Consider the following 19826-nt stretch of genomic DNA (forward strand, 5'->3'; position numbering starts at 1 on the left):
TTGAGAGAATATTGTATGTCAGGCTTCTTGCTGGACATTTCACAGACCTTCTCATTCAATATTAAGTAAACAGTGTAACTAAATAAACTGCTGAAAGGGAGGCAGCCTGCTGGGCTGAGAATTGAGAGACCTGATTTCAGTCTTGGTTTTGTTACTAATAAGATTTATTAACCTTGACAAATTATTTCCTTCTCTGGGCTTCTGCTTGCTCATCTGTAAAATGGGGAAAGAGTGGTGGTTAGGTAAGTCTCCTTTCTGGCTCTAAGATTTGATGACTGATCTTTATGATAGCTTAAATTTGAAACTCTCAGCATATCCCTTTTAATTGCATTGAATGCTTTTATGAATGGATTAAGAAGCAAGTGGTTATTTACTCTAAAATAACTCAAATTACCAAAAAAATTTTTTATCCTTTCTTTTTCCCCAAACAACTTTACTGACTATTGAAAAAAAATTGAGGCACCTGTGTACTGTCCTCTCAAATTTGCAGCTTAAAATGTATGCTTTTTGTAGGACTGGTATGACTGTTACCTCAGGAAACACAACATTTTATTTTTGTGTTAAAACGTGGATCCTTGTGAGATCACTCTGAGTGCTGAGCCAACAATAATACGTTAACTGTTTTTGTGACCTGAGGGGGAAGAAAACTATTTTGTGGCAGTGTAGGGAGATGATAAGACCAAAGGAAAGGTGATCTGTCAACCTGAGCCCCATTTCCTCTCTTCTTCTGGATGGAGACAGTTGGAGCTTTCAACTTGGTACAGAGCTGGGACTTCCATGTGTTTGCGGAACAGAGTTGCTGAGGCCCTTGACCCTGTGGGGTGGAGGGAAAGGGAGGTAGGTCTCCGTAACAGGATGATCCTGCTTCTCACGTCTTGTGAAATGCTGGCCCTGAGGCGGGTTTTCTTGCTGACCTTTTCTCCCTACTTCCCTCCCACTTTTGCTTTTGGTTTTGTTTTGCTTTTATGCTCTCTGTGCCTGTTTGCAGGTAGAGGACTAGTCAAGGCCTGGGAGGCAGTGTGGCACAGGTTTTCGGGAGCCAGGCAGACTTGTGTGTTCACATCTGAACTCAGCTACCCAGGAACTGCTGTGCCTTGGATGAGCGCTGAACCTTTTTTATACCTCAGGTTTCTCATTTGTAAAATGATAGCAACTTTAGTAGTTGAGTTGATTTTGGTTGCAAGTACTTTCTAAAATCTTAGAAAAGGGACTTCCCTGGCGGTCCAGTGGTTAAGACTGCGCTTCCAGTGCAGGGGGTGTGGGTTCGATCCCTGGTCAGGGAACTAAGATCCCACATGCCGTGAGGTGTGGCCAAAAAATTAAAAAAAAAAATCTTAGAAGGGGCTTTATTGGAAGGATGCTGGAGGGAGAGCTGAACAATGGAATCTTCAGGTGGAGCAGGAACTGGGACGACTCTGGGGACCTTGGCATCAGGGGTGGTGGGCCCCCTCTCTACGGCACAGCCTCTTTCTCAGCATCCACTCCATCAGCAGATCAGAGCTACCTTCACAGTCTAGCCAGCTTCTGTTCTGCACTGCCTCCGGGATTCTCTCTCTCCTGGATTCCTGGGTTCGTCTTCTAAGGGCCTTCCTGTTTCTGTGCTTCTTCACCCTCAGTCTGTTCTCAACAAAGCAGCCGAGTGAGTCTGTAAATCATGATGGTAAAACATGCCACTTCTTAGCTGAACTCTAAGGACTTCCAAGCTCCCTCTGAGCAGAAGCCTAATTAGTAGTTTACCTCTCATCACCTACTCTTCTCCCCTTGATTTCTCTGCTCCAGCCAAGCTGACTCCTTGTTGATTCTGAATCGTACCAGGCATTCCTTCTGCCTCAGGGCCTTTGCACTTGTTCCCTCTGCCTGAGTGCTCTTCTGTCAGGCTGTCTGCAGGCTCATTCTCTCACCTCCTTCCCAGAGGCCTTTTCTAACCACCTCACTTAAAATTAAAATTGCCTTGTTCCCAATCTCCTTTGCCTGCTTTGCTTTTCTCCATAGTATACATCACCACCCACCATACGATACATGTTCTACCTACTTATTTTGTCTCTTTCCTCAAACTATAATGAAAACTCCACAAGCAGACACAAGAACACTGTCTGCTTTGTCAGTGCTGAATCTCCAGCGCCTGGCACACAGTAGGCACTCAGTGGATATCTGTGGGACGAAGAACATTTTTCATCACGTATCTTCCTTAGTTTGAGTCAGCAATGGCAAGAGGGATGGGCATGTAAAATAAGCCTGACCCCTGAAAACTTGCCAAGTGTGCGTCCCAGAGAAGAGGGGAGAGAATTGTCATCTGAAAGCCATCCCAGTTGGGGTCTCTGAGGTTGCCGTGAGGACTGAATTGGTGTATGATTGCCTAGTAGGGGCTAAGAAAATGTTCATTCTTTTCTCTTTCTGAAAACATATAACTTCCTGACAATATTAATACTCAGAAATTCAGTCAGATCTCCATAACAGAGCTTTTTGTTTGGAAAGGTAAAAATTTGGATGTGTGATATAATAAGAAAACTTATATGCAGCCTCATGTTGTAATGAGTGATGGAATACATAATTCTCTCTTCAAAAGGAATGGTTTTGAAGTTTTGCAAATTGTACACAGGTTTTTATAAAGGTTCTTCTGGTATCTGAGCAGATCCAAATCTCAGGACCCAGGTCAGGTCAAGAAAGAGGTGAAGACGTGGAGTGGGAAGGCATCAGTTTTTAGTTTAGTCTTTGTTAGTAGGAATTTTTTCCCAGAGGCAGTCTAGGCTGTGGAGTACATTCATCTTTGGATTTTATAATGAGTCTCTACTAATTTACTGTTTTGTATTCATACTTACAGTGTTTTGCTTTTCAAAGGAATGTGTACATTATATATTTGAAGTGAGTTCTTCCATTATAAAAAAAATAGTTTACGTTTCTGATAACTTTTGAATAGAGATTGTTTCTTACTGTTTCATAGGGATGAAGAACTTGAATAGTTGTGTTGTTTTTTGTTTTGTTTTTAAAGGTGTTCACAGCTTTGTTCCTGAGCTATTCAAGTAGAAACTTAAGCTTTGGAGTCAGACACTCTTGGGTCAGACACTCTGGCACTTCTTAGTCACGTGACCTTGGGCAGTCCTTCGGTCTGTATGCAGTGACACGATCATCCTAGCACCTAGCTCCGTAGACCTGTTGGGAGAGTTCAGAGATATAATATGGGTAAACAGAAGGCCTGTCTGTGAACATAGTAAGCACTGAAATAATAGCTATTTTTATTATTAATAAATTGGAAAAGTCCTTTGAAGTTAAGTATCTTGTTATAAACTTCATTCGATTTTAAGCACCTAAGGTATGTCAGAACTAGCATAATTTGAAAAAAACAATTGTAGCTCTGTATGTGTCCTACTTCCAACAAGCAATTTTCCTAAGCATAACATACCAACAAGGCATTTATTATGAAAACTTATTTAAAAACCTTGAGGTTTCTCTTTTTAAAGTTGATGACGAAATTTAGGCAAGTCTTTTTTTTTTTAACAGTGGGTTTTATATGGAGATTAGTAAATTAATGTTTAGTTTTCCTTTTCATAGTGATTTCTAGATCCTGGTTACAGTTGTTATTGAACAGTGCTAACACCAAACTTTTTCTTCCGTGGAACTCACCTAATTAGGTGAAACTTTATCCACCATATCACTCTGCTGTAACAACAGTGGTCTGTCTTGTTTCATTAGGACATCTTATCATGGTTCATGTCATTAGTGCCTGAATTTAGATTCCATGAGGCCTAAGGGACACCTATTGAAGTATTTTTCCTTTGTAAATGGCATAGATAATCTCCAGGCACTGGGACTTTTGTTTTCTACACTTGAGTTTTGCTTATTTTTCTAGAGAAATATTTTGAGAATGGTAACTCAGAGCATTATAGGCAAATTCAAAGTAGCATCATGGTTTTTAAGAGCTGGCTCAAACCTGAAAGACAAAATGGACGGAGTCATTTGTAAAGAGATAGGAGGGCTATTGGACTTACTTTTCCTTCATAAATTTTATTCTGATTTTGTACAGATGATGGTATTTGCTATGGTGTCTATACGCGTGATTATATTAAAATGTTCTTCAGAGACATTACTAATTATCCTTGTTTTGAGCTTTGTTTTCTGCTGGCAAAAGGATTAGTACTCAACTTTTGGTATTAGCAGACATGAAAAAACAGGATTTGTACAATTATAAATCTTTATTACTAGAGAAAAGAAAAATATATACAAGGAAATGATATTTATTTATTTATTTATGGTTGCATTGGGTCTTTGTTGATGCACACGGGCTTTCTCTAGTTGTGGCAAGTGGGGGCCACTCTGTTGTGGTGTGCCAGCTTCTCATTGCGGTGGCTTCTCGTTGTGGAGCACGGGCTCTAGGCATGTGGGCTTCAGTAGTTGTGGCACGTGAGCTCAGTAGTTATGGCTTGTGGGCTCCAGAGCACAAGCCCAGTGGTTGTGGCGCACGGGCTTAGTTGCTCCGCGGCATGTGGGATCTTCCCGGACCAGGGCTCGAACCCGTGTCCCCTGCATTGGCAGACGGATTCTTAACCACTGCGCCACCAGGGAAGTCCCATAATATTTATTTAAAGTTGTTTCCATTGGGAAAAATATTTTACTGATTATGTAGGTTGAATAATTGGTATAGCTAGATATTTTTTAAATACAGCTTTATTGACATGTATTTCACATAACATTCACTCCTTTGAAGTATGCAGTTTAGTGGTTTTAACATATTCACAGACTTGTGTAACTGTTACCACTATCTAATTTTAGAACATTTTCATCACCCCAAGAAGAAACTGTACCCATTAGCAGTCACTTCCTATTCCTCCTTCCCCTTATTCCCTGGCAACCACTAATCTACTTCCTGTCTCTATGGATTTGCCTATTCTGGACATCTCATGTAAATGGAATCACACAACATGTGACCTTTTGTATCTGGCATCTTTCACTTGGCAGTGTTTCTAAGGTTGATCCATGTTTGTAGCATTCACTTCATTCCTTTTTATGATCAAGTAATATTCCATTGTATAGATAGATATACGACATTTGTTTATCCGTTCATCAGTTTGGGCTGTTTCCACTTTTTGGCTGTTATGAGTAATGGTGCTATAAACTTTTTTGTTCAAGTTTTTGTGTAGACATATGTTTTTAATTTTCTTGGGTATATACCTAGGAGTAGATAAATATTTTTAAAAAAATACCTACAGGAATATATTTTCTTGAATTTTACAAAGAAATATGTAGAAAGAGGAAGCCTTATTCTGAAAATTGTTGGTACACCTAATTTAAAATTTTGTAAGGTCAAGAAAATTTAATTAGAACATCTATTAGTGAGATCATCTTTATAGTTGAATAATTAGAAAAAATGCATGATTCTTTGTTCTGGTTCCCTTGTATGATTAACTTTGCATTTTAGATAGCTTCAACTGTAGACACTGGATAAAATTTGGTTAGTTGAGAAGTTATCTAATAATGGGGAGTATACTGTAAGTAGAAGGTATTTATTAAAATTCTGCTGTTTTGCTTTTTTTCTTTTGAAGTGGTTTAGAGTAGTGGTTCAGACCATAGCTTTGGAGTCGGTCAGACCAGGGTTAAATCCAATCCTACTCTGGCATTTATTAGCTCAGTGACCTTGGACAAGTTATTTAACCTCTCCAAGCCTCCTTTCCCTAATCTGTAAAATGAAGGTTGGTATTTATCTCACGAAGTTGGTGTGCGAATTGAGAATGTGTGAAGTGTGTATCACAGTGCCTAGTAATAAGCACTGATAAATGTTGATGGGAGTGCTTTTCCCCCAGTGTAGTGATTTTTTCATTTAATCCTGGGGGGTTTCATGAGGCCCTGAGAGCAGTTTCTTCCAAACTTCTTGGACCATGACCCACACCAAGAAACACCTTTTACAACGTGACCCAGTCTTACACACAATCCTGTATCTCTCTATATGGATATATGTAGTCAGAATTTCAGGAGACAGGACTCAACCTTTACCACATGTAGTGTATTGTTTTATTTTTTATTTTAACTTAATAGACTCTGCTTTTTAGAGCAGTTTTAGGTTTACAGAAAGATTGAACCCCAACAGTTTTCCCTATTATTAACATTTTGCTTTAATGGGGTACCTTTGTTATAATTAATGAACTAATGTTCATACATTATTATTAACTAAAGTCCATAGTTTACATGAGGGTTCACTCTTTCTGTTGTACAGTTCTGTGAGTTTTGACAAATGTGGAGTGTCATTTATCTACCAATATGGTATCATACAGAGTAGTTTCACTGCCCTAAAAAATTCTTTTCCTTCCACTTACTCATCCTTCTTTCCACCCTCAGCTCCTGGCAACCACTGATCATTTTACTGTCTCCACAGTTTTTTCTTTTCCAGAATGTCATATAGTTGGAATCATACAGTATGTAGTCTTTTCAGACTGGTTTCTTTCACTTAGCCATGTGCATTTATGTTTCCTCCATGTCTTTTTGTGACTTGATAGCTCATTTCTTTTTATCACTGCATGATATTCCATTTTCTGGATGCACCACAGTTTATTTATCCATTCACCTACCGAAGGATATCTTGGTGACTTCCAAGTTTTGGCAGTTATGAATAAAAAGCTACTATAAACATTCGTGTGTAGGTTTTTGTGTAGATATAAATTTTCAGTTCATTTGGGTAAATACCAAGAATCTTAATTGCTGGATCTCATGGTGAGAATATGTTTAGTTTCGTAAGAAACTGCCAGACTGTCTTCCAAAGTGGGTGTGCCATTTCACATTTCCACCAGCAGGTTCCTATTGCTCCACGTCTTTGTCAGCATTTGGTATTGTCAATGTTCTGGATTTTGGACATTCTGTTAGGTGTGTAGTGGTTTCTCATTGTTGTTTTAATTTGCAATTCCCTAATGACCTCTGATGAACGTCTCTTCACATGCTGATTTGCCATCTGTGTATCTTCTTTGATGAGGTATATGGATCTTTTGTTCATTTTTTGATTGGGTTCTTTGTTTTCTTATTGAGTTTTAAGAGTTCTGTGTATATTTAGGATACAGATTCTTTATCAGATATGTGTTTTATAAATATTTTCTCCCAGGCTGGTCTTTTCGTTCTTTTTTTAAATTTATTTATTTATTTATGTATGTGTGTATGTATGTATGGCTGCGTGGGCTTTCTCTAGTTGTGTTGAGCTCGGGCTACTCTTCGTTGCAGTGCACGGGCTTCTCATTGCAGTGGCTTCTCTTGTTGCAGAGCACGGGCTCTAGGTATGAGGCCTTCGGTAGTTGTGGCTCGCAGGCTCTACAGCGCCGGCTCAGTAGTGTGGTGCACAGGCTTAGTTGCTCCACGGCATGTGGGATCTTCCCGGACCAGGGATCAAACCTGTGTCCCCTGCATAGGCAGGCAGATTCTTAACCACTGAGCCACCAGGGAAGTCCCTTTTCATTCTCTTAATACTGTTTTTTTTTGATGTGTGTTTTGTTTTAATTTTTATTTTATATTATAGTTGATTTACAGTGTTGTGTTAGAATACTATTTTATATTGTTCTTCTCCATTAAAAAACAAAACTGGCCCTGAGGGCACTAATTGATTATACAGCACATTAGTAGGTCACAACCTGTGGTTTGAAAATCAGTTCTGCTTCCATAATGTTCACATGGACAATGTCAGTAAAGCAACCATCATTCTGAGCAGTGATTCTCAACATTGATGAACAAGGGTGTCAGAGTTGATACTGCCCTGTTCCTATTTTAGAGGATTCTTTAAGTTATAATGAATAGATTATATTTGGTCAGCTGCATCACCTCCACACATGGTATGGAGTAATAGCATATCTAGACATTACAAGAAGCTTCGTGAGTTTTGTATTTCTACAAGGTTTTAGACAGGTTTCCTCAAAATGCATATGCTTTTAAATACTGGAGGGATTAAGTAAGTAAGGTGAAGGGAAGCTGAGATGTATATTTTGTATTCCCAGGAATAGCGTGTGACCAGATTTCACCAATTCAAGCTGGTGAGAGGAAATTTTTATATGATGGAATATATACTTTTAAAATATTAAATTATTAAAGCAAAGGGACTTCCCTGGTGGTGCAGTGGTTAAGAATCCGCCTGCCAGGGCTTCCCTGGTGGCGCAGTGGCTGAGAGTCCGCCTGCCGATTCAGGGGACACGGGTTCGTGCCTTGGTCCGGGAAGATCCCACATGCCACGGAGCGGCTGGGCCCGTGAGCCATGGCTGCTGAGCCTGCGCGACCGGAGCCTGTGCTCCGCAACGGGAGAGGCCACAACAGTGAGAGGCCCAGGTATCGCAAAAAAAAAAAAAGGCAAAAAACAGTGACTTGAACTAATTGATATGGTTATTGAGGATCTAATTTAATGGTCATTTAACTGTATTAGTCTCTTATGAGTAGATGCTACTTAAATATTTAAATGTATCTGTCCTCTCAAGAGTCTTAAATATTTACTTCTTGCTTATTTAGAAAAAAATTCTTCATTGATCTTGAAAGGCTAGTTCTAGTTCTTTGCCAAAATAACACGAATTCCAATTATGAAAATTGAGTGTAATATCTTACCAAACTCTTTGTTCATTTTCTTTGGAGTTAATTCGTTTCCCCAAAATTTGCAGGAGTAAGGATGGGACTCCCCCCCACCCCCCCGACACCCTGCAGTGCCACCTTGTGGAAGGAGGGAAAACTTTAACAAGGGATTTCTGTGATGTCTAGTTTTGAGTAAAATCTGCCAAATATCATATGCGTGTGTATAGGCTTCTGACTTTTACGCTAACATTTAAAAATTTTTTTTAATTCATTTTTTGGCTGCCTTGGGTCTCATTGCTGCATGCAGGCCTTCTCTAGTTGCGGCGAGCGGGAGCTACTCTTCGTTGCGGTGCGTGGGCTTCTCATTGCGGTGGCTTCTCTTGTTGTGGAGCACGGTCTCTAGGCACGCGGGCTTCAGTAGTTGTGACACGCAGGCTCAGTAGCTGTGGCTCGCAGGCTCTAGAGCGCAGGCTCAGTAGTTATGGTGCACGGGCTTAGTTGCCCCGCACCATATGGGATCTTCCCAGACCAGGGCTCGAACCTGTGTCCCCTGCATTGGCAGGCGGATTCTTAACCACTGCGCCACCAGGGAAGTCCCCAACACTAACATTTTTAAAAGATTTTTATCTTTCTCCTCTCTGATGTGGAGTAACTCAGTGATAAGGGGGGTAAAATATTGTTTGTTTGTTTGTTTTCCTATGGAGACCTTGAAGATAAGAAGGCAGACACCTACCCTTTGTGACTCAACCTATTTTAAAAAGAAATTTTTTATATACTTGGGGGAGTTTACTGAGTGCCTACTATGTACCAGGCTTTACTCCAGGCACTAGTGATAGGGCAGTGAACTAACTAAAATCCCTGCTCTCAGGGAGCTTATGTTCTAGTGGGAGGAGACAGAGGATAAACAAGTAAATAAATATACAACATAGATCAGGTGGTGATGAAAACGAAGAAGAAAAAAAGCAGAGTGAGATAGAGGAGTGCTGTTTTAGATAGGTTGGTTAGGTGAGCAAATGTTTTAAAGGCTCTCCTATGTAGATGACTTACATTAGTGGTAGATTCCCAGTGATTTTCTTTATGTAGCTCAAATGTTCTTGAGAGTGAGGAGAAGTTGACCTCTTAATCTGATATGGTTATGCAGTTAGCTGCCTGCTAGGCTGCTTCCATCTTTTATTTACTGAGCACACATATTTTACTCAGGCACTGAGTTAGAGAACACAGGTCCTGCCCTCAGTGGCCTTATGGCCATTCTAGGTTTTTTTAAAACAACTTTAAATAAAAATATGTGCAGCTTGAGACCCACTTAGATGATTTCAAGAGCAGGTGATGGGTCACAGCTCACTCCTGTGAGTCACAAACACTGTTCCAGTAGAGGATGTAATCATGAAAACCATTGATAATTTAGTGTAAGAATGTTATGCCAGAAATAGCCACAGTCTGTTATAGGAGAGCAAAAGAGGAGGCCCTGACTCACATTGGGTCAGGATGGGTGGACAGTTGCGTCAGGAGATACTTCCAAGAGGAGGTGGACGTTTGCGGATGATGGAGAAGGACAGACAGGCGGGCAGGGTCTGATAACGTGACTTGTCTGGGCAGAGGGAACAGTTTGAAGAAAGGCATATAAGGCATTTTATCATCACGTGCCATTCTGGTTACAGCACATAGTATAAATCTTTGTGTGTTTTTCTAACTGTAGTTAACCAAATCTTTTATTTTCAACATATTAATCTTTTAGGAAGAATAAAACATTAACTTCTTTACTTTGTTTTCTTTGTCTTCTTAATCCTTAACCCTATTGGGTTTCATCTCCATACATACTATTAAGAAAGAAAAAAAATAACACTACCCATTAGATTGTGACATGCTATCAGTTGTAAGATATATTGTGATTTCAAAGATATTAAAAAAAGTGCATCTAGGATTAATACTTATGATATTTATGTTGGAGATTCTTCAGTTTCTTTTAATTTAAGAAATACTTGCTAGAATAATGGTAGCAGTCCCATGCCTTTTCAGCTCCAATTTTAGGGGTTGCTCTAGGGAAGTATGTACCATCCAGGTCAATGCCAGCTTAATTTATCTCGAGAGCTTTTAAATCTGTGATGATTATAATGATATTAGCTTTGATTGAGTAGTAGAGATTAGGGGAAATGGATTTTGCTAAGATTAGGAAAGATAGGGTTTACTAAAGACTATAAAATAGAATTAAAAACTGAAGTAATGTGTAGTGACTTTCGGATAAATTATGTGCGAGTTCTTAGCTTTCAAAAAATAAATATTCAAACTCACAACTCTGCCATTCTGCCCCTCCTCCCCTTCCCCCATCATGTTGAACTTATTCACTAGCTGAAAAGTCTTGGTAATTCAAAAGTGTCCCTGAAGAGTGTCACGCCATGGTTCATTCTGACAGCAGGTTCCTAAAGAATTCTGCTTTCCGAGCAGAGAAGCACAAGCCATGCCTTTACGGGTGCCACTGTGTGCCCATGGTGGGTGATGAGCATGCGAGACTGGTTCTGGCCAGAGGCCCGGCTTCCAGAAGCAGATGGTTGTGTAAACCTTCACTAGCTCACAGTATGGAGAACAAATCATGGATCCTGTAGTAGACACAAGCGGTACAGGATGAGGAATGAAAAGGCTGAAACACCGCAGAAAACAGGACCCACTCCTGGTTATTAGTGAAATGTAGTTACAGCACTTAAAGAGAAGATAATTTTTAAAAATATTCTCACTGATTTGAAATTTTGATTTATAAACTGTGGTTTGGGAAAATATATTATTAGATCTTAAAAAGCATAGGCTATGAGGGGACTTCCCGGGTGGTCCAGTGGCTAAGACTCTGCACTCCCAATGCAGGGGGCCCGGATTTGATCCCTGGTCAGGGAACTAGATTCCACATGCCACAATGCAGATCCCGCGTGCTGTAACTAAGACCCGGCGCAGCCAAACAAACAAATAAATAAATAACTAAATTTAAAGCATAGGCTGTGAAATCACATGGGACAATATTTACCATTAGAAGAATAAAATAAATATGAGTAAACAAGAATAAAAATATATTCCAAGGGCTTACCTGGTGGTGCAGTGGTTGAGTATCCGCCTGCCAGTGCAGGGGACATGGGTTCAAGCCCTGGTCCGGAAAGATCCCGCATGCCACAGAGCAGGTAAGCCCGTGGGCCACAACTACTGAGCCTGCGCTCTAGAGCCCACGAGCCACAACAACTGAAGCCCGCGTGTCTAGAGCCCGTGCTCCACAACAAGAGAAGCCACCGCAATGAGAAGCCCGCACACCGCAACAGTAGCCCCTGCTCGCTGCAACTAGAGAAAGCCTGTGCACAGCAACAAAGACCCAATGCAGCCAAAAATAAATAAGTAAATAAATTTATTTAAAAAAAATTCCACTTGTTCTGATGAAACTGGTATAGCATTAAGGCCCTTCAGTTCTGGACTTGTTTGCACTGGATCCAGGAATTACCAATTTTATTCCAAATTCTATAGATTCCAGGCCATTTATGTTAGTATTTAAAAGACCCCAACTTTTTGTTTTTTTTTTTTTTTTTTGCGGTACGCGGGCTTCTCACTGCCGTGGCCTCTCCCGTTGCGGAGTACAGGCTCCGGACGCGCAGGCTCAGCGGCCATGGCTCACGGGCCCAGCCGCTCCGCGGCATGTGGGATCCTCCCGGACCGGGGCACGAACCCATGTCCCCTGCATCGGCAGGCGGACTCTCAACCACTGCGCCCCAAGGAAGCCCAAAAGACCCCAACTTTTAAAGATAAATTCCTCTGTGGGTTAGTGAGCAGAAATAACTGTTTTATTTCTTATAAAAGAGAAATGTGTTTATAACATCCTAGAAGAACTGAAGGAAAAGTGCTTGTTCAACAGACTGGGTGTATCTTACTTAGATCATGAGTAGTGTTTCCTCAGTTCTGTGGTATGGTGGAGGTTTTATATTTTGTCTGCCATTCGTGGAGTCGACCAGATTTCACAGTGCCTCCCATACGTCAGATACTGATGAGGCAACGGGAACAAAAGATTCAAAAGTGAATTGCTTGGAGGCACGTAGAGCCTAGGGTGATGTAATGAAGATGTGTGTGAAGAGCTACTGGATCACAAAGGAAGGAACATGTAGCCTCCTTGGTGAGAGGAGGTGGTGAAGGGAGGTTTTGCAGAGGTGTAGCGTATGAGCTGAGTTTCAGAGGGTGAATAGGAGTTTACAGGCGAACAGTAAGGGCACTGGGGCAGGGGGACAGCGGCCTGGGAGAGCTTGGACTTGAGGGAGCAAGGTTCATTGTGGGAAGGCACTAGGGCTGGAAGGCTAGGAAGGTTGTGAGGAATCTTTTACCCGTGATAGGAGTTTGCAGTTTATCCTGTAGTCTAGGCTTTCTCGGAGGGCATTCTGTGGAAATCCAAGCCCCATAAGAGTCTCTGGGGGAGAAAAGTTAGAGATTCACATGAACATTACAATGTTAGACTCTTGAGTGCTCAGTAAAGAAACCAGTTTCCTGTTTATAAACTCGAATAAATGTTTTGGGAAGGATTGCTATTAGGCAGCGCAGGGCTCCTGAATATTTTAAGCAAGGGAATGACTTCAGCTGATTTACATTTAGGAAATTAACTGGCAACAGTGAAGGGGGGTAGGTTGGAGTAAGGGGAGATTGGTGGCAAGAGAACAGTTCATAACTATTACTAGTTTTGGTAATAAAATCTGGCTGTCAGTATAGAGATGTTTAATCTCAAAATTTAGGAATTTAGGGCACTTCTAAGAAAAAAATATTTTAACAATGAACTAAAATACTTAGTTGACAGCCGAGATTTTGAGAGGAGAATTTTGGGACAAATGCAGATTTTGTTTCTGACTTTGATCAAAGATTAAACAGGGCTTCCCTGGTGGCGCAGTGGCTGAGAGTCCGCCTGCCGATTCAGGGGACACGGGTTCGTGCCCCGGTCCGGGAAGATCCCACATGCCACGGAGCGGTTAGGCCCATGAGCCATGGCTGCTGAGCCTGTGCATCCGGAGCCTGTGCTCCACAATGAGAGAGGCTACAACAGTGAGAGGCCCGTGTACCGCAAAAAAAAAAAAAAAAAAAAAAAAAAAAAAGATTAAAGAAAATCTTTGGTTTAAATTTTACTTTAGGAGTAATGTTTTTTAAAAATCCCTTGTGATACAATCTCTTGAGTTCTTAGATCAAAGTGGTAGGGTTTTTAAAAGTTTTTTTAAAATAATGCTGGACAATTTTTATTTTTTAATTTTTCAAATACATTATAATATACCTTCATTTAAGGACCATTTTCATTTCTTTTACTGTGATATATTATTTCTTCAGTCAATTTTTTAAAATAAATTGGATTTTTGGTCTTTCTGGTACCAGTTTTTAGGAGCCTTTTATATATTGAGAAGATTGGCTTTTTATATGTGATATTAGTTACAAATATTTTTCCCCAGTTAGTCTTTTTTGCTTTGTAAAAGATCCCTGTGTTTTATTACCTGAATATATCTTTTTCTGTGGTGTCTGGTTTTTGAGTCATAGGTAGAAAGGGCTCTGTACTCCAAGGTTATAAAAAGGAATTTATCCAGTTTTAGTCTGGAATCTTTACAATTTTGTGATTTATATTTAAATATTTGATCTATTAGGAACTTATGCTTGTGTATGATATGCAATATGAATCATTTTTTTCCAGATGGGTATTTTAATTGCTCAGGCATCATTCATTATATATAGTCTTTTCCTTCCTCAGTTTTGAGATACCTGCTTCATCATTTACCATTTTCTGTTTCTGGACTTTATAATTTGTCCCGTTGATCTATTTATGTGCTGTTGCCATACTGTTTTGAGGCTTTATAATATCTAGTAGTGCTAGTTTCCTTCTAATACTCCTCTTTTGGCATTTTCCTGACTTGTCTTATATTTCAATTTTTCTACATGAACTTTAGGATCAGCTTAACCTGCCCCGTAAGCATTCTGGCAGGGCGGAGTGGCAGTGGGGGACTGGGGTGGTGGGGGGATCACTTTTAATTTACAGATTAATCTCTTTATTGATGGATGACTCTAAGTTGTAGCTTTAATTTAATCTTTCTCTTACAGATGATATTAACCGTGTTCTTGAGCAACAATGAACAGATTTTAACAGAAGTTCCCATAACACCAGAAACAACATGTCGGGATGTTGTAGAATTTTGCAAGGAACCTGGAGAAGGCAGTTGCCATTTAGCTGAAGTGTGGAGAGGAAATGGTATGTATTAGGCTCTATAAAGATGACTAAGTACATGAAATCCAGTGTTTATTGAATACAGAATGTTGTTTCCGGTTCTTTGTTATCTGAGGTAATAAGGAATTGAGTAAAGTAAAAACTATTTTATCGCATGAGGATAGGATGTTATAAATGCTGTTTGCAAAGAAGTGTGTTCTGTGATTTGACCCTCACCGTAGCCATGTGGAAGAAGCTGGGAAAGCAGATCCGGTTCTTGTGTGAAGGCTTTCTGACATCACTACTGACCAAACGAGAGTTCTCTGTCCACTGAGACCTTACAGTGTTTTGTTTGTTGCATGTCAGGTTGTTCATCTGCTTTTCTTCTCCCTACGATAACTTCACGAAGACAAAAACACTATCGTGTTCCCCTGTGTACAAAGCCTTTTAAATAGTAAGTGCTTCATAAATATTTGTTTATTAAGTTGAGAAGAGTTAATACTGGCTCTTACATTTAAGGATTTGTCAGCTAGCTGGGCAGAGATGATCAGTGTAGGTAATATAATTACCGAATACAGAAAATTCTGCAAAATAATGTGGATTCTCGTGGAGATGTGGAGTTGAACTGGGATAGGATACACCAGGCGAGGGGAGCAGTGTGAGGGAAGGACAAGAGAAGAGCATGGGGAAGGCGTGCTCCTCAGACAGCACTGAGAGGAGGGGCCCAGGAGGGTGGGAACTAGACTGGCAAGGCCACCTGCTCTGGCAGCGTGTGGAAGGAGGTAGCTGTGTGCATGGATGGGTCTGAGTCAGGAAGCAAGAGAGTGGTCAGTTGGAACATGCTGTGTATGAGGTGGGTGTCCAGATGGATGTGTTTAAAGGACACTTAGGGATAATCAGTGAATTCTTACACTTTTTAAAAATAATTTTTTAATTGAGGTATAATTGACATACAACATTTTATTAGTTTGAAATGTACTATATAATTATTTGATATTTGTGTATATTGTGAAATGATCACCACAGTAAGTCTAGTTAGCATCCATTTCTGCACACAGTTACAGAATATTTTTTCTTGTGATGAGAACTTTTAAGGTCTACTCTTTTAGCAACTTCAAATATGCAGTATGTTTTTTTTTTAAATTCATTTTTGGTGGCATTGGGTCTACGTTGCTGTGCACAGGCTTTCTCTAGTTGCAGCGAGTGGGGGCTACTTTTCATTGTGGTGCGTGGGCTTCTCATTGCGGTGGCTTCTCTTGTTGCAGAACATGGGCTGTAGGTGCGTGGGCTTCAGTAGTTGTGGCACACGGGCTCATTAGTTGTGGCTCACAGGTTCTAGAGCACAGGCTCAGTAGTTGTTGCTCCGCAGCATGTAGGATCTTCCCGGACCAGGAATCGAACCCATGTCCCCTGCATTGGCAGGCAGATTCTTAACCACTGCGCCACCAGGGAAGTCCCTGCAGTATGTATTGTTAACTCTGGTCACCGTGATGTACATTACATCCCCAGTAAGAGTTCTTTATATATTGTAGATACAAGTCCCTTATTAGGTGTATGATTTGTAAATATTTTCTTCCAAAGTCTTGTGCTTTTAATGTTATCCTTCAGATTCAGAGTAAAAACTTTAAGGACACATTGAGAGAAACTTGACTTTGATAAATGGTGGACTATTTACTAAAGTAGAAGTAAGAGGCCAGGTCCTCAGTTATCAGTCTGATATCAGCTACAGGAAAAGGGGTGTTAAGTAATTGCAGTTTTTAGAGGACTAATGTTAGAGGCTGGTCATTCCATCATTGTTTGCTCTCCTCTAGCCTCTTAGCACTCTTGCTTTTTGTGGCTTGCTGTCACTTCTTATTCCTTATCTGCCCCTTATATTAGTCTGGGAGAGCCCCAGTGGTCCCTGGCCGCTTGAGTCACTCATTTGTTGCAGTCCTTGGCTCCAGGGCCATCTGAAATCATAACCTGTGGTCTAGCCTCATCAGGAATGAGGCCTACCTCCTCGGAGCACAGAGGGTCACAGCCACTGCTCCCACTGTCTAGAGCAGTCCCTAGCACCCACGCACCTTTGCCTCTAATCCCTTCCTTGAATCTCAGAGTGTGTTAAGGGTCCCTCCCCTTTGCTCCAGTACTGTCATTGTATTTATCAAAACATAATATGGTAGCTTTCATCTCTCTCTGTCTTATTGGACTAAAATTCCTGAAGGCAGGAACTTGTTTGTTCACCATCATACCGCCAGTGCCCAGCCTGTTTCTCATAATAGGCCCTGAGTAAACACTTAAATCATTGAGTAAATTGGAGCAGCAAAGCGAGGTCTTGAAGAGATGGTGGTGGATGAGATTCAAAGGAAGGGGAAAAAGCACAGCCTTTCTCAGTCTTTTTTACCCCAGAGGAACCCTTAAGGTAATATTCAGATTTTGGAGAACGCTTTGCATAAAAATGATTGCATCCATAACACATGGTATACTCATGTCATCAGTATTCAGAAATATGATACTCCAATGTAATTGTCAGTGCTTTTGAGAAGAGAATATTTCTCTGTGGATCTGTGTATTACTTTGCTCAGGCCGCCATAACAAAGTAACACAAACTGGGTGGCTTAAATAAGAGAAATTTATCTTTTCACAATTCTGGAGGCTAGAGGTCTGAGATCAAGGTGTCAGCAAGGTTGGTTTCTCCTGAGGCCTCTCTCCTTGGCTTGTAGACAGCAGTCTTCTCCCTGTGTCCTTACATGGCCTTCCGTCTGTATCTGTGTCCTAATCTCTTCTTAAAGGGACACCAGTCATTTAGATTAGGGTGCACCCTAATGACCTCATTTTAACTTATTACCTCTTTAAAGATCCTGTCTTCAAATAAGGTCACATTCTGAGGTACTAGGGGTTAGGACTTCAGCATATGAATTTGTGTGTGAAGGGACACAACCCAGCCTGTAACAATCTGTTAACTTGGCCAGCTTATTATCCTGATCTTTTTGTGGTTCCCTTCCTCGAGTATGTCAGCTCTAATGCAAATCAGGAGTGTAGGTAGGACCTTCAGTTTTTCTTTTTGTGAAATTTCCTACTTGATTTTTTTTTTGCCTTATCCAAGAATGGCTGAAAGTCTTATCATAGATTTCTCCATTACATAAGATGCTAATGAGGTATAGTATGCTATTAATTCTACATGATACATGTGGGGTAGTTTTGTTTTCGCTTTAAAACAGAAATACGTTTTAGTTAACCCTTCTTATTTAAAAAAGGTAGTGAAGCTTAGCTTGCTTTTCTTGAAGTTAGTCTTTAAAATTTTTTTATTTATAAAGGGAAACATTTTTTTCAATAACTGGCTTTAAGGCAAAATTGGAGTTTTAACTTTATAAAGTTATGCTCAGACTTGGTAGATTTAAGTGGAGATTGTAAACTGATTTTAATTAATGTGAAAAAAATTTGTAAGCCAAAGCAATATGAATAAAAATATGGCCTAAGACAATTTTATGTAAAACCAAGGGACACGATTAGGCTTAAACATGGACCTCACAGCTATAAAACTACAATATACAAGTTCCTAAAAATCTTTTTTATAGGCCTATATCCATAAAAAGTGTTACTTTCAAAACTAAAAATATGGAATGATATTACTTCATTAGTGTTCAGTTTGTGCTTGCTTTTCGTTGTACAAATACTCAGTTCAGAGTTGAACTAAGCACACACAGACTTCATTTTCAACTGAGATGAGATGATTTATGTCCTTGCCCTTGATGTTGGCTGAATAGGCAAAGCTTGCCTGCACATGTAGGAAGATGAAACGGCAGCAGCACAATGTGCGCTGCATTTCTATGAATGGTGGGGTTTTCTTCCTTACGGAAGTCTGGCACTTATCTAGGACTGAACAGTAAATCACACCTTGAATGTATGACAAGGCTGCAGCTTGCACAGCTCTTTCTCTTGACTCAGTGTCGGGTTCTCAGGCTGAGCAGGAGGAGCCTCTCGCCCAGACATACTCCTGTGTTGAAAGGAGCCAAAATATGGTTCGGTTTTGTCCTGCTCCTCTCCCACGCCAGGCCGTTTGCTGTGAGCCTTGGAACTTGCCGATATCCTTTCTCTCTTTCAAGCACAAGCAGCAGTGGGAACATTTCAAGATTTGCTTTTAATTGAGATAAAATTCACATAGCATAAAAATCCCCATTTTAGTGTACAACTTCGTGGTTTTTAGGACATTCTCAGTGTTGTGCAACTATCTCCAAACTCTGTACCTCCCCATTCCTTCCTCCCCCAGGCAACCACTGTATTACTTTCTGGCTCTGTGTTTGACTATTTTAGGCATCTCATATAAATTGTATCATACAATATGTGACTTTTTAAAAAAATTATTTATTTATTTTTAATGTGTGACTTTTTGATCTAGCTTTTTTCTCTTAGCATGTTTTCAGGATTCATCCATGTTGTAGCATGTATCAATACTTAATTTCTTTTTTTGGCTGCAAATATCCATTGTATGATACACAACAGTTTATTTATCCTTTCATCAGTTAATGGACACTTGGGTTGTTTCCACTTTTTGGCTACTATGAATATTGCTGCTGTGAACATTCACGTACAAGTGTTTGTGTGGGCTAGCTGTATTGCCAGCAAGTGCGTTGTCAAGCCTTTATACCTCTGATTGCCACCTGTAACATTTTAATGAATAACAAGATTCAGCCAATTTGTTAATGTGTTTCTTTGAAAGAGTGGGAGGCATACTGCTTCATGATAAATATACTAAAGGACATTTTTTTCACTGTTCCCCATTTAATGTTGCAAAATTGCTTTTATGTTTACTTCTTTGTTTATATGTTACCTAAATTATTTCCCCTTCATGGTCTTGCTTTCACTTCATTAAAGTTAAAATTCAGTGCTTGTAATATCCTTGAATTCTAATATATGTGTACATTTATTTTAAATTATTTTTATTCATTTTTTACTTTTGGTACGAGTCATTTTGTTTCTGAGAAAAGTAAGATTTTTTGTTTGTTTGTTTTTTTCCTAGAGCGTCCCATACCCTTTGATTATATGATGTATGAACATCTTCAGAAGTGGGGGCCACGAAGGGAAGAAGTGAAATTTTTTCTTCGACATGAAGATTCCCCAACCGAGAGCAGTGAACAAGGTA

At 40.1% G+C, this 19826-nt stretch overlaps 1 protein-coding gene across 3 annotated transcripts in view; it reads left to right on the top strand.

Moving 5' to 3' along the window:
- Window positions 1-19826, top strand: part of PPP1R13B (protein phosphatase 1 regulatory subunit 13B) — a 75478-nt gene that overhangs the window by 17223 nt on the left and 38429 nt on the right. For 2 of the 3 annotated variants that reach the window (XM_033850553.2, XM_033850554.2), the window contains exons 2-3: window positions 14602-14749; window positions 19704-19823. In XM_033850553.2, coding sequence (XP_033706444.1) covers window positions 14602-14749; window positions 19704-19823 — 268 coding nt within the window. Of the gene's footprint in view, window positions 1-14601; window positions 14750-15070; window positions 15159-19703; window positions 19824-19826 lie in introns of those variants that run through there. The other variant, XM_033850555.2, reaches the window with a different exon arrangement.

Source organism: Tursiops truncatus, chromosome 2, assembly GCF_011762595.2.
Source record: "Tursiops truncatus isolate mTurTru1 chromosome 2, mTurTru1.mat.Y, whole genome shotgun sequence".
Classification (NCBI taxonomy): domain Eukaryota; kingdom Metazoa; phylum Chordata; class Mammalia; order Artiodactyla; family Delphinidae; genus Tursiops; species Tursiops truncatus.